The sequence below is a fragment of the Melospiza georgiana genome, chromosome 5, assembly GCF_028018845.1.
Source record: "Melospiza georgiana isolate bMelGeo1 chromosome 5, bMelGeo1.pri, whole genome shotgun sequence".
Lineage (NCBI taxonomy): Eukaryota > Metazoa > Chordata > Aves > Passeriformes > Passerellidae > Melospiza > Melospiza georgiana.
Genome location: NC_080434.1, coordinates 25,177,994 through 25,190,005, shown reverse-complemented (window position 1 = coordinate 25,190,005; position 12,012 = coordinate 25,177,994). Strand labels below are relative to the sequence as shown.

At 42.7% G+C, this 12,012-nt stretch overlaps 1 protein-coding gene across 2 annotated transcripts in view; it reads right to left on the bottom strand.

Annotated features, from left to right (window-relative positions):
- FAM13A (family with sequence similarity 13 member A) overlaps positions 1 to 12,012 on the bottom strand; it is a 119,122-nt gene that overhangs the window by 19,984 nt on the left and 87,126 nt on the right. For both annotated transcript variants that reach the window (XM_058024179.1, XM_058024180.1), the window contains 3 exons: positions 11,333 to 11,409; positions 10,582 to 10,624; positions 5,428 to 5,578 (listed from right to left, as the gene is read on the bottom strand). In XM_058024179.1, coding sequence (XP_057880162.1) covers positions 5,428 to 5,578; positions 10,582 to 10,624; positions 11,333 to 11,409 — 271 coding nt within the window. The remainder of the gene's footprint in view (positions 1 to 5,427; positions 5,579 to 10,581; positions 10,625 to 11,332; positions 11,410 to 12,012) is intronic.

The window sequence follows — 12,012 nt, the reverse complement described above, 5'->3', positions numbered from 1 at the left end:
AAATCAAATTTGAGACTTGACAGAAGAAATGGCTGCTACAGAAAATCAGTTTTCTTTAACCCTTGCTCCTGGAAGGCCTGACTCCATGGGTAATTTTGTTTCCCCTGCTGACCATACACATTTAGAAGACAAAACCTCAACTAGACACAAAATGGCCAGATCCCTGAGAGCAACACAGCAATTCATCAAGGAACATATTTAGATATGTACAAATTACAAATTCTATCTACATCAGATCACTAAGTGGACCAGAGCTGCAGTCCAGTTGCCTTCTCTCTCCTGTTGGCCAGGAGCCAGGCCCTTCAGCTGGAACCACTGGAATTGCTGGATCACACAAACACACAGGAACCCACTAAAGGTAAACTACTGCTTTTTTTCTGACAGTGCACAATTAATTAATTCCTCTTTAACAAGATGCATAATATCTTTTTTAAATTCATTTAGCCAAGATAGCTATCAAAGCACTGAGCTTTTTCTGAAGGCTGCTGAACTCCTGGACTGAATGGTTTTGAAGTATCTGCTATGAAGTCCAGTTTTAAAGCATCCACTATCATAATTAATGCTGTCAGCCTTTCCCCTTCCTGCTAATTGAAGAACAAAATCTCAATAGAGATCGTAAACATTTCACCTTTTCTTTGCCACTGACTTGACAGAGCAGGTACACTTACTCCTCTTCTGTCCTGAACAGATCTCTCCTAATCAGGGAAAAAAATCTCAGTTTTCTACACATCTGCCCCACCTTGTTCCAGATTGACAGATTTTCATGGGGAAAAAATAAAGAAAAAAAAAAAGAAAAAAAAAAAAAAAAAAGAGGGGAATATTTGGCCATCATGGCTGTAACCACTGCAGAGAAAGAGTGAAAAAAATTTTAATGCCTTGGTCAGACTCTCTAGGCATTTCTTCTAGGCATGCCTTTTCTAAGCTGGCACAGAAGCAGTGAACTGTGTTGGCAGTGAGGCTGCAGTCTTTCAGAAGTGCTGCCCTCCCTTCTCAAAATCCCAGAGCCAGCTCATCTCTGCACAAAGCTGTCAGCCATCTGCCAGGTGTGGCTCTGCAGAGCTCCACAGGCACACAGAGCATTGCCTATGGCAGTACAACCTCTCTGCCAACCTGCTGCATAGAGGGCTGGGGAGTTTAATAAACCTGAACCATGAAGTGCTTCACACAAGAAGAAAGATTTATTGTATCAAACTGGTGCATTGTTGGTGAGCTCCAAGCCATCTTGCTGACAAAACCTGTCTTTTTTTACCACTACATTGTGTATTTGCCACAGGGTTACTGGGGGCTGCAGGGCCAACAGAGGGGTGTCTGCACACAAATACCACTTGAGGTACAGCCAGCAAAACACCACAGGCATCTCCTGTTCCCTCTCTGCAGCCACACAGCTCATACATGCTGCTAACACTGCTTTTACACACACCCATCTGTCAAACAAACGAGGCCAAACCTTAGCTACTGTAAACTGAAGTAAGTCCAGAGGGATTGAAAAGTCTAAACACATTATAACACCTGGGGTGCTAGTATCAAATGCCACTTGAAAGACTCCAGAAAGACCTCTCGTAATGAAATGAATAAAGTAATTTAAATCTCCATCCAAAGCATTCACTAGCTCAGTAACAACCTATTTTCATCTTATAAATAACTATGAAAACATCCTTGTTTGAATACATCAGCAGGCATTCTTCCTACATAGATTAAAAGAATAGCCCAAATACAGCCCTACCACACCTCTTCACTCAGTGAGATGACACATCTCTCAGCTAGCAAGCAAACTTTGTATTTTGTTTATAGAATAGCATAACAATCAAAAAACCAATTTTAATATTTTGATGCTATTCAGTAAACAATGTAATGTTTTTATACTTAGCAATAAAAATAGAATGTGCCTCAGCCCCTTTCAATTTCTCATGCTAAAGAGTGTTACACACAAATAAACTGATCAATCTAAGTCCACAGTGTTGAAAAAGAGAAAGCTAAGTTCAGCTTCCCTTCTGCTATACTATATGGATTTTTTTTCTGCATTACTTTGGGTTTTTTCCATGGGAAAGTATCAATTAAGTCAGTGTCAAAACTATTTGTAAATCAGCTTCACCCTCAGGGCGTCAAGTGCTGCAATACTTGAACTCAAATTGTGTTTTTAACTTCTGCTTTTATTTTTATTTTTAAACTTGAAGAAAAATGCCAACTGATTGTTTCATAAGATCTTGTTACTGCAAACTCCGCTCGAAATCTCAGCTACAGAACTTTTTTCAAGTGTCAGTAATCGGGTGACATCAGCAGCAATCACACATCATACTGATTTCCTGAGCTGCCTGCTGACAGGGCCAGCCGCTGCTATGGAGAGCAACATACTTCCAGATTTTCCTTGAGGACAGGATAACAAGTTCTGGGCTTGAATTAGAAACATTTGGTGAGAAATCTGCACAACAGTGCTGGCCTGTGAGAGAACACTCTGTTCCCCTCAGTCACTGCACCCGATTCAAACGTAATCCACAACAATTAGAAACCTTTAGCTGTGGAAGCAGCCCTGGACGTGCCTGCTCCCAAAGCCATCTCAGCTCAGCAGGCAAACCCAGCAGTCAGGTGGGACATTCCAGCTCACAGGGAGGACAGCACGGTCCACAACCAGGGCAATAAAACTCCCTGATCCACGCCTGCCAAGTGCACACCAGGAAAACAGTCCTGGACCATGGGAGATGCACTGAGGCAAGGAGTTCAGAGCTTGGATTTGGCTGGGGCACTGCTCATGCCCTGAGTGCTGCATCAACAGCCTGATGATTCCTACACGAGCCTCTATACTTAGCAGGTGAGTGGGATGCAGAAGGTGGGCACATGGCAAAGTGTGAGGCTGCATTGCAGGGAGCAGGGAGAAAATGTCTCTGTCCTCTCTGTGCTCAGCTTTAAGTAAAGGGAACACAGCCTGGAGAAGTACAGCCAATCTCTCTTGTGTACAGACTTGACTATAAGATTAAAGTTATGGGAAAAAAAAAATTAGTAGAAATTACTTCTAGTGTAACATGAAGGGCACAGGGCCTGCCAGCTCACCTGGCAGCAGCTCTCATAGTTCTGTGCCCCTGAATGAGGGCTTTTAAGGCAGCTCTGCTCTTCAAATGATGGAGAGCCTGCCTGAGTGACAAATAAAATCCAGTCAATGGACAAGGCTGTCTTGTGTAATTTTGTGCCCATTGTTGAAGGCTCTTTCCTAACATTTGACTGGAGGCAGTGACAGCTACAGCTGAAGGCAAGTCCTCAACCTGTAATTGTTCTCACACATCCCTTGTGCAAGTCCCAGCAGTTGCCCTGGTCACTGGATGGTCTGTATGTCCATCACCCCTAACATCAGCTCAACTATGTCCTGAAAGAATGGGTAATTTCCTAAGAGATGAACCTACCACATTTGCTAGAGCAAAGCAATAAACAGCTCAGTGTTAGAGGACATTTGAAGGCACAGTCCTTTCTGTTTCTCATTGAGGATGCAACCAGAGCTGTGGCATGGATCCTGCAGAGATGTGTGGAGGTTTGAGTGACTTGGGCTGGCAGGTAAGGAAAGGGAGGATGGATGTCCTTGCTGCTAGAGGTGTGGATGGGTGGTACAACCCTGCCCTGCAAAGCCAGTCTCAACAGCAGACTCTGCTGTTAGCTACAGAAGCAGTCTGAGAGTTGATGTTAAGACATTCCTCTTTCTGGCTGCTGCAAGCCTGACTCCATATCCACAGCTAGGGAAGACTCAGTGTGTCCCTGATGAGACACAGAAGGCACCATTTTGCTGCTGTTCACCACACCAACAAAATGGTGATTCTGGAAAGCACGCATTTCAGGGGATGATGTCTCTCTCACCCCAGACAGCTGATTCTTTTGCAACTGCCCACCTCCTCCTCCTGTGAAATACACGTGAACAGAAGGAGGAAGGAGCAATCAGAGAGAAGCACAGTCACATGTGCCCATAATCCTGCGTCATATTTGCAGGGCAAAAGAGAGCTAGAATCCAAACATTAGAGAGTGCCTACTAAGAAGGAGTTGCACCAAAGAAGCAAGTTATTTCATACAATGGGAAAGCCTTGGCAGGCAGAGAGGAGCTGTGTACTCCCTTTCATGTGTTCATATGACTCCTATTAGTAATGCAGGAAGGAAAAAAAAGTCATTATTCCCCAAGGTTCACAGGAGGGCCGAAGCCACACATCACCTCTGAGAACACAGACGTGCTCCCCCTGGCTTGAGACCCTGCAGGGCTCTGCTAATTGGCCCTCAGTAAACATCCAGCAGCCAGGGCTGCCTGGGAGCCCTTCTGTGACACTTTGATCAGCCTACTGCATGTGTGGTGATTCCACCCAGGGAATCCCCACCTAGCAAGCAAATGGAAAAATTCCCTCCTGTGCATGGTGTCTGCTTGCCTGGCTCAATCAAAGGCAGTCATGGCTGTGGGTTTTCTTTACTTGCACCTGAAGTGTCATAACTACTCACCTCCTAGAGGGAAAGGCAAAACATACTAGGTCACGTACACTGGGGAGGCAGGAGCAGAGAACTTCCCTTCTCAGTGTTCCTCAGAGATTGTTATTTTAGAGCAATGAATTAGTTGCACATTTTCCCTCTCTTGCTTTATTAAAACATCACACTTGTGTTTTCCTGCTTCTTACCTGTCAAAACCTTTCACTCCTAAAGCATAACTAATAGAACAACTCTGGCTTGTACACAGACACATACTGTGTAACTAGAAAAGAGTCTGATCCCAAAACTGCTGGACACCTTAATTTCATCTGAATTTCAAATGAAATTAAGGTCATGGCACCCACAGAGTTTGCCCAGATTCCCACTCTTAAATGAGTAAGTGTACAGCCAACTAAGCGTGTACTCTGCAGAGGAGAGCTAAGAAATAGTATTACAGCAATTTATATGACATACAATCAATTTAACACTGCCATTTAAGCTGGTCATCAGAATTCCTTCACAGCATACACAAAAAAAAAAGTTGTTTGTAAGACAAAGTAACAGACAGACAGCATTTTTTTACCAGCTGTGCTTTTCAGGTGTGAATCATTATTTCCAAACAGAGATCGAAGAAAAGTTCTTTTTAGACTCTGAAATACCCAGCTGCTTTGAAGTGTAGGGCAGTCTAGTTTAATTATCACTGACCAGCCACTCAGAAATAAGGTATCTTGAAATCCTCAGAGATCTAACAGTACTAAACAGAACATGAAAGTAACTTCAAGAATAAAACATTTCATTTTCCACCTCTAAGTGACAATCAGAGTTAGTACCATTCAGTATTTGCTTCCAGTTTCTCCAAACTTTCACTTCTATGTTCAGGACAAAGTTGTTTTTCTATAGTTTTTAGCAAGGGAACACGGTCACATAAAGATACACCCAGCCCACTGAGGTTTCCCTCTCTCCCATTTCACTCACACAATCCCAGCCATCACACAATCCTACCTTCCCAGTTGTTGTCATCGCACAGTGATGTTAAATCCAGCCGAGGCACTTCAGATACAAAGCTGTTTTCCTGATCATCAGCATCTTGATTTCTTTGCAACTTGTTTTCAGGCATGCTTGGATGTTCTTGAATCTTCATACTTGAAGTCAGCTATGTTCCCATACACCCAAGGAAATGAGAGAGAAAGGAAAAAAAAAAAGGGTCTCAGGATGCAGTGGGGGGAAAAAACCCCTGCAAGTCACAGCAGCAGTAAGCTCATGCCTTTAGCTAAAAAGATCCAAACAGACCCTGCTGTTTCCAGCTCCAAATCCAAATCCCTTGCTTGGTGACCCCTGTGTACTAATTGCTCACTCACACCAGTAAAAACATCCGTCCATCTGCCTTCCTTGAATTTTTCCTTCTTTAGAAAGCTACTGCAAGTTCCTGAGACTGTCTGCCCTGACAACTGCATGCAGCTGAGAGAGCCTCCAGCAGTGGAGTGGGATGAAGTGGGAGGGAGGGAAGCAGGGAGGCAGGGAGAAAGGGGGGGGTGGCTGCGTACACTTCCTACAGGAGTGCAGCTCCTTCGAGCAGCAACAAAAACGCTGCTGCTGCTGCGAGGCTGTGGCAATATGGTGCCTTCTAAAAAGCAGGCACCAGAGCTCCCGAGGCAGCAGCCGCAGCCAGCCAGCAGCGCGGGCTACGTACACGAATGCTCTCATGCAGGCTGTGCTGGCTCAGACCAATTAGTGCCAGCTAAGCTCTGCTGGCTGCACATTCCCCGATTTCCTGTGGTTGTTTTCTAGCTGGGCGTGGGGAGAGCAGAACTATTTATGGAGGAGCTCTGGGTATTAAAGCGGTGTTGCGCAAATCCAAACAGCAGCGGGGTTTGGCATCTCAGCTGGAAGCAGTGTGGACTCTGGGAAAACGCCAAAAAAATTCACAGAAGCATCCAGTAACAGGGATAAAAAAACCAAAAAAAGCAGAATTCTGTCAAGTACATGATTCATCAGCTAGTAGTACCTAGAAGCAGTTGCTGTTTGTCTGAGCACTGTTCCCCCTGCACATAGCACACGTCGTGTGTGTTTATGCAGAAATCCCTGCCATTCCCACAATCCAGGGACACAGTGCGCGTGCCTGTGACAGCGCCCGATGAGAGCGCTTCTGGCACTCCAAAATAAATTAGCTGTAATGCCTCACAGAGGGCAGTAGGGAAAAGGAAGTGTAGTGCATGTACATAAACATGTAGTGTGATATGTATAAACCCACCAACAAACACGGAGCTAGATGAATAGACGGGATTATGTTACTACATAAACTATTTGGATTTGTTAAGAACAGCTTAGGCATAATTCTCTCAAATATAGTCTGGTGGGCAGTCAGCATGCAGATTTTCCCTCTGTAAATCTAGTAAACAATCTGTAGATTCTGATATGGGAAGAAAACAGGCCAAAAAAAAAAAATAACCAACATTTCTGAACCTATTTTCCTTATGAATCCAGAAGCACAGCCAAATGCTTCAATATCCTTAGTACATGCCACTAAGGCACGTTTACTTTTTTTTCATCTGCAGAAAGCTAATAATGTGTTTGGTGCATCTCTTCCCTTTTAAGCAGAGAAAAACAAGTAACTTTCAGGAAGAGGGAAAAAAGTTGCGTAGTAGACAAATCATATGAATAAATGTTTTCATCTGGATTCGGTTCCATCAATCCCTGCAATTGAACAGGGTGCTAAATAATTTCATCTAGGCTTCCTTTCCCACAAAAGGTTGTATCAGGTGATCTTTTGAGGTCTCTTTCAACCTGGGCTGTTCTACTGTTCTAAAAATCTGATGAATACCCTGGTATTTGTAAAGAGTGTTCTGCATTGTATTTGTGTAAGGTGTGTATTTCCTGTTCATTTCAATAAATGGCCTTTTTGAAACATTATAACAAAATGAAACACTAGACGATACTTTGGCAAGCACTAATAACTCATGCAGCTTGATGCTAAATCTGATTACAAATGTGTTTATTGTGAGAGCTGTGAGTGGAAAAATGCTAATTCACCATTCAGTATCTTTTAAGCTGCTTCCAGGTTGGGAGGACTTAAATATTTCTCTAAGGTCCATTGACAAATTTCCTGCCAGGATTTAAATAGTCTGTGTACTCACAAAGAAAGACTGGTCAGTGGCCAAATGTACCAGTTGATAAACTGCTTGTAAATTGCCAGCACAGTATTTAAAGGTTATATTTTAAGGCAAGGAAAGAAATAAAGCACTGAGTTTCAAAACAGGTGCTATTTTTAATAACAAAGAAGTGTGAAGGAGAGGAACATACCTATATTTTAACAATTTCAAAGGGAGCAACCTGAGAATGCCATCTCATCACCACTACTGATACTAATTAGAGATAAATGGCTTTCTATGAAGGATGTACAATCTCCTGACTTATTAAGACTCTTAAAAGATATCTGAAGCAGATATAAGGGCACTTCCAAGACAGGCAAACATTTCCATTACACATACATTAGAAAGATCATACCGATGCCTTCTTCCTCCTGAAGTCATTTCAGTAATTGGAAATATTTAAAAGGTGTGTAAAACCAGGCCTGTGCCCTTCCTACAGCCAGTTACTCTCCTTTCCTTGCTCACTGATGTAGGCTCTAATACAATGAATAAATCATTAGGTGTTCTGAAGAACAATGGTGGTACAAGCCCAGGAGACTCAAGAAAGCAGATGTTTAACTTCCTTTGCATTAATGCTCCAAACCAATAGAGTGGTGGATAATTCAGTATTCCCATCACTTATTTTCTTTTTTGATTTCCTGACACCACCAGCTGCCACTCTCTAGGAAAAGAATCAAGTAAGGGAGAACTACTTTTCTTTTGGTATGGATGCACCACAATTTCTTACAAATCAAAGGGGCAGCAAGTTGATGATGTTGGTAACAGCTGGCAGCCACAGTTCACTGCAGATATTACATAAATGACCACAAAAAATATTCAAAGCAGGTACTAGAATTCTGCTTTTTAGAAGCTGCCTCTGCAGCCATGCTTTGCAGGCACCAGTAACTACATATCTAAGCAGCCTGGGGATAAGTCAGCTGCACTCATTCTCCCTGCTCCAATGGAGATTGAGCACAAAGAGCAGCTTAAACAGCAAGACATAAATGGCAACAGAAAGACTTTTAAATTCTGATCAGGATGTTGTATTCTCTTCAATTACATGTAGATTCCAATCAACTCTACATAAAAGGCATGCTTCCCCCCCATGTGATCTTCCATTACAGCCACGAGCAGGAAGCATCCTTAAGCACATTTTAGGGGTACAACCTGATGCAAGAACACAGCCATTCTGCTGCCTTCCTCCTACCTGAGTCATGCCAACACCCTTGTACACTTGTTGCCATGTTGGTATGAATCTTAAATACTCCTTCCTTATCAAAACCTGGGTACTAGAAACCTGTGGCTTTCCTCCTGGAATTTAGCTACTTCCAAGAGCAGATTACGAAAGTTACAAAACCACTGAAAATTCATTTGAGGCTTGTGTTTCAAGGTATTTTTACAGTCTCATGGAGAACCAAATCAGCAAAACTGGTAGCTATAGCAAATTCCAAATCCTTTTCCTATTGGCTTTAGACTGAAGGCAGGGTGAGAAAGAGAAAAGAATAAGAAGAACCCTGTCCCTTCCTCAACCTGAATGAGTTGTTTGTTATGAAATGTATGTCTTTAAGCTGCCCTAAGCAAAAGGCTTATAAGGGGCAAGGAATGTAAAACAACTCTGCCGGAATGTAACATTTTCTTGACCTTGTAATTCCTATATCATACACAATCTCTGGTTAAGATCCTCTCTTGCAGTTAAAATTTTACACTTTAAAACTTTTCCTAAGGTGTAGTTTATTTTAAGGTTATGATTTCATATTTCAATGTATCTCCACCAGGCTAACTGAAAAGCTTTTTAGGAGTATTGCGTGGCATGGCAGCAACAGCAGCTTTTCCACATGCAAGTGGGTACGTGAGGAACAAGCTGTTGCAAAATCCCAGCTCTGGAAAATACAACAGCTCACGAGCAAGTGCAAGGGATTACTGACCCTCTGGGAGCAAAGTAGGAGATCCATGTTAGCCCAGCTAGAGCAGTGATCAAAGGCAGCTCTGAACACCCTTTGCAGGGGCTACATATTTCAGGGTGCAAAAAATTTCACCAGCTACCACACAGCTGATCAGAGCTCTGCTGTTAGCAACCTTTTACCTTTCCTGCTAGGTGGAAATAATTCCTATCAGAAATTAAGTCTTTCAAAACAATAAATGCATAGTGGCTTTTAGTTTTAAAAGAAACACAAGAAGAGTCTAATTTAAAAGTATTCCCAGCCTTCAGTCAACTCCTGACAGCCAGAGGAATCAGACAATGGCTACAGCTGCTTTACTGTGCCCATTTGAAATGGATGCACAACTGAGGGAGAGGTGCCTCAGATAACTCTCCCCAGTATTTTAAATGCTTGGCTGTCAGGAGGTTTTTTAAGCAAACCCAAATGAACCAGTGACTGCAAAGGGGTTCAACCTAACTCAACCTCAATCTTTGAAAACACCATAAAGCTAGTGGAAGAAGTGTTTGTTTGTGTGTGTGTGTGTGCAAGAGAAATGAAAAGCTGGGGGAAAAACTGTTGCCACCAACATCACACCTCCCCTCCTGACATCCATCCCAGCCATCAACTTAGAAAGAAGCACGAGGTGATCCAGTTTTCTAGGACAAATGGATTACAGACACCTATGTTCAAGAGTAACAGGCTGCAGTAGGAAATGATAAATTAAAGGTGAAATGATTTTAGCAAAATCAAGAGAGACAAGCTAATCTTACTACCCTGGCAGATAAGAAGTCAGATGTCCTGTTTGCCATAATTAATAAGGGAACTTCATGTCACTTAAACCACAGTGCTGACTTCAGTGATCCTTCCCTTTTTGGCAAGGAGGGATCAAAGGGACTGAAACAGAAGCTGTCAGACTCCTCAGTGGTTGAGAGGCTCCCTAAACTATGTAAATAAAAAGCAGGGGTAAGGGACAGAAAAAGTACATGCTAACTCCATTTCTCTTGTGAAAAACAAAACTATATGTATAACTACTTGTTTCTGCTCAATAAAATGCTCATTTAGAGACCACAAAACTGAAACACACAAACAGCAACAAAAAAAATACTAACCTGAGAATGCCTGAAAAAAACCTCATCGTTTTCACTCTCTTTGCTATAAAAAAACAAAAACAAAAACAAACCAACATATTACAAACACAAAACCAGACTTGTCTTGTAACAAAAACAAGCAGGACTTCTGCACACAAAGGTTTTTACATTCTTGCTACTCCTGCACACTCACTAATTCACACAGTAAATGAAGGGAGTCTCTGGGCTACAGCACTTCCAGCTGCTAAACTTTGCATTTTTTTGCTTCCTCTCAGGAGCTACTTGAGAACAATTATGTAATTTAATTCCAACGCCCTTAATTCAAACCTATCCCAACAAATGTAATTGTTGAGAGAAATTGCCATCTCAGGTGAGCAGAGTGAGGCTGTACAGCTCTCACAGAAGAGTGAAGCTCAAGGGAAAGGGCTGGATTCCCAACTCAGAGGCCGGGTGAGACAGGCCCTGCATTCCTGTGTGCAGCAGCGCTGGTTCAGGTGCTCCACAGCTCATTTCTTTACAAGTCTGCACCATCAGCACCTTCAGTGACATTCCTATCAGGCTGGGAAAAGAGCCTTGGTGGCATTTGCTGCAGGGCAAAGCCCACACAACACACACAGTGCCTCCAGGAAGCTCTGCTTGGAAGTTAACATGGTGGGTATCTGTTCTTTGGCATACATGCCACCCCCACGGCCTGGGTGGGAGATTTCTCAAGCTGTACTACAACCACAGGGAAAGGAAAACATACAAATACAGAAAATAAAATTAAAATCACCTTTCTTCAGATAAAATTTCCATGTCATCAGATCCTGTTCTGTCTATAGGCTTGGATGAGCTAAAGTTTTCCACACTCTGCAATACAGTAAATATTAAAGCAGTAAGATATATATGAGAAACAGATTCAAGCTGCAGGCCATTAAACAGATCAAATACAGAAAGATCCATCAGGATTTCTAGGAAAAAAGTAACACACACTACTGCCCACTGCACTAAACAAACCCCACACTTTATTGTCCATAAACTGCAAGAAAACCCAACTGCTCACTGCTTTGTCTCTTTCATCAGACAACCTCAAATGTCAGAACACAATAAAGCTGCATGGTACCTTGGCAGCTCCCATTTTACAGACTGACAGACAGCCTAGGCTTGGGAGCAATTCTTTGGTCTGTGCACCTCCTGTAAGAGCAGGCAGCAAAATCCACAGTAACCTCTCAGCAGAACTCCTTTATGTTCATGTTAGAAAATCCTCCACTTCTCAGCCAAACCCTTCCTTAGTTTCTTCTTAAGAGGCATAAGAATGAAAAGAGACTGCACAGATGTAATGCTGGGCTAATATGAATGCAGGGCAAACAATCCAACTGGTTATGACCTCATGCTCTGAGATTTGTCTTGGCCACCATTAAGAACATTACACTGCTGAGTACTGTGAGGACAAGCCATGTGGCCACTTTGAGC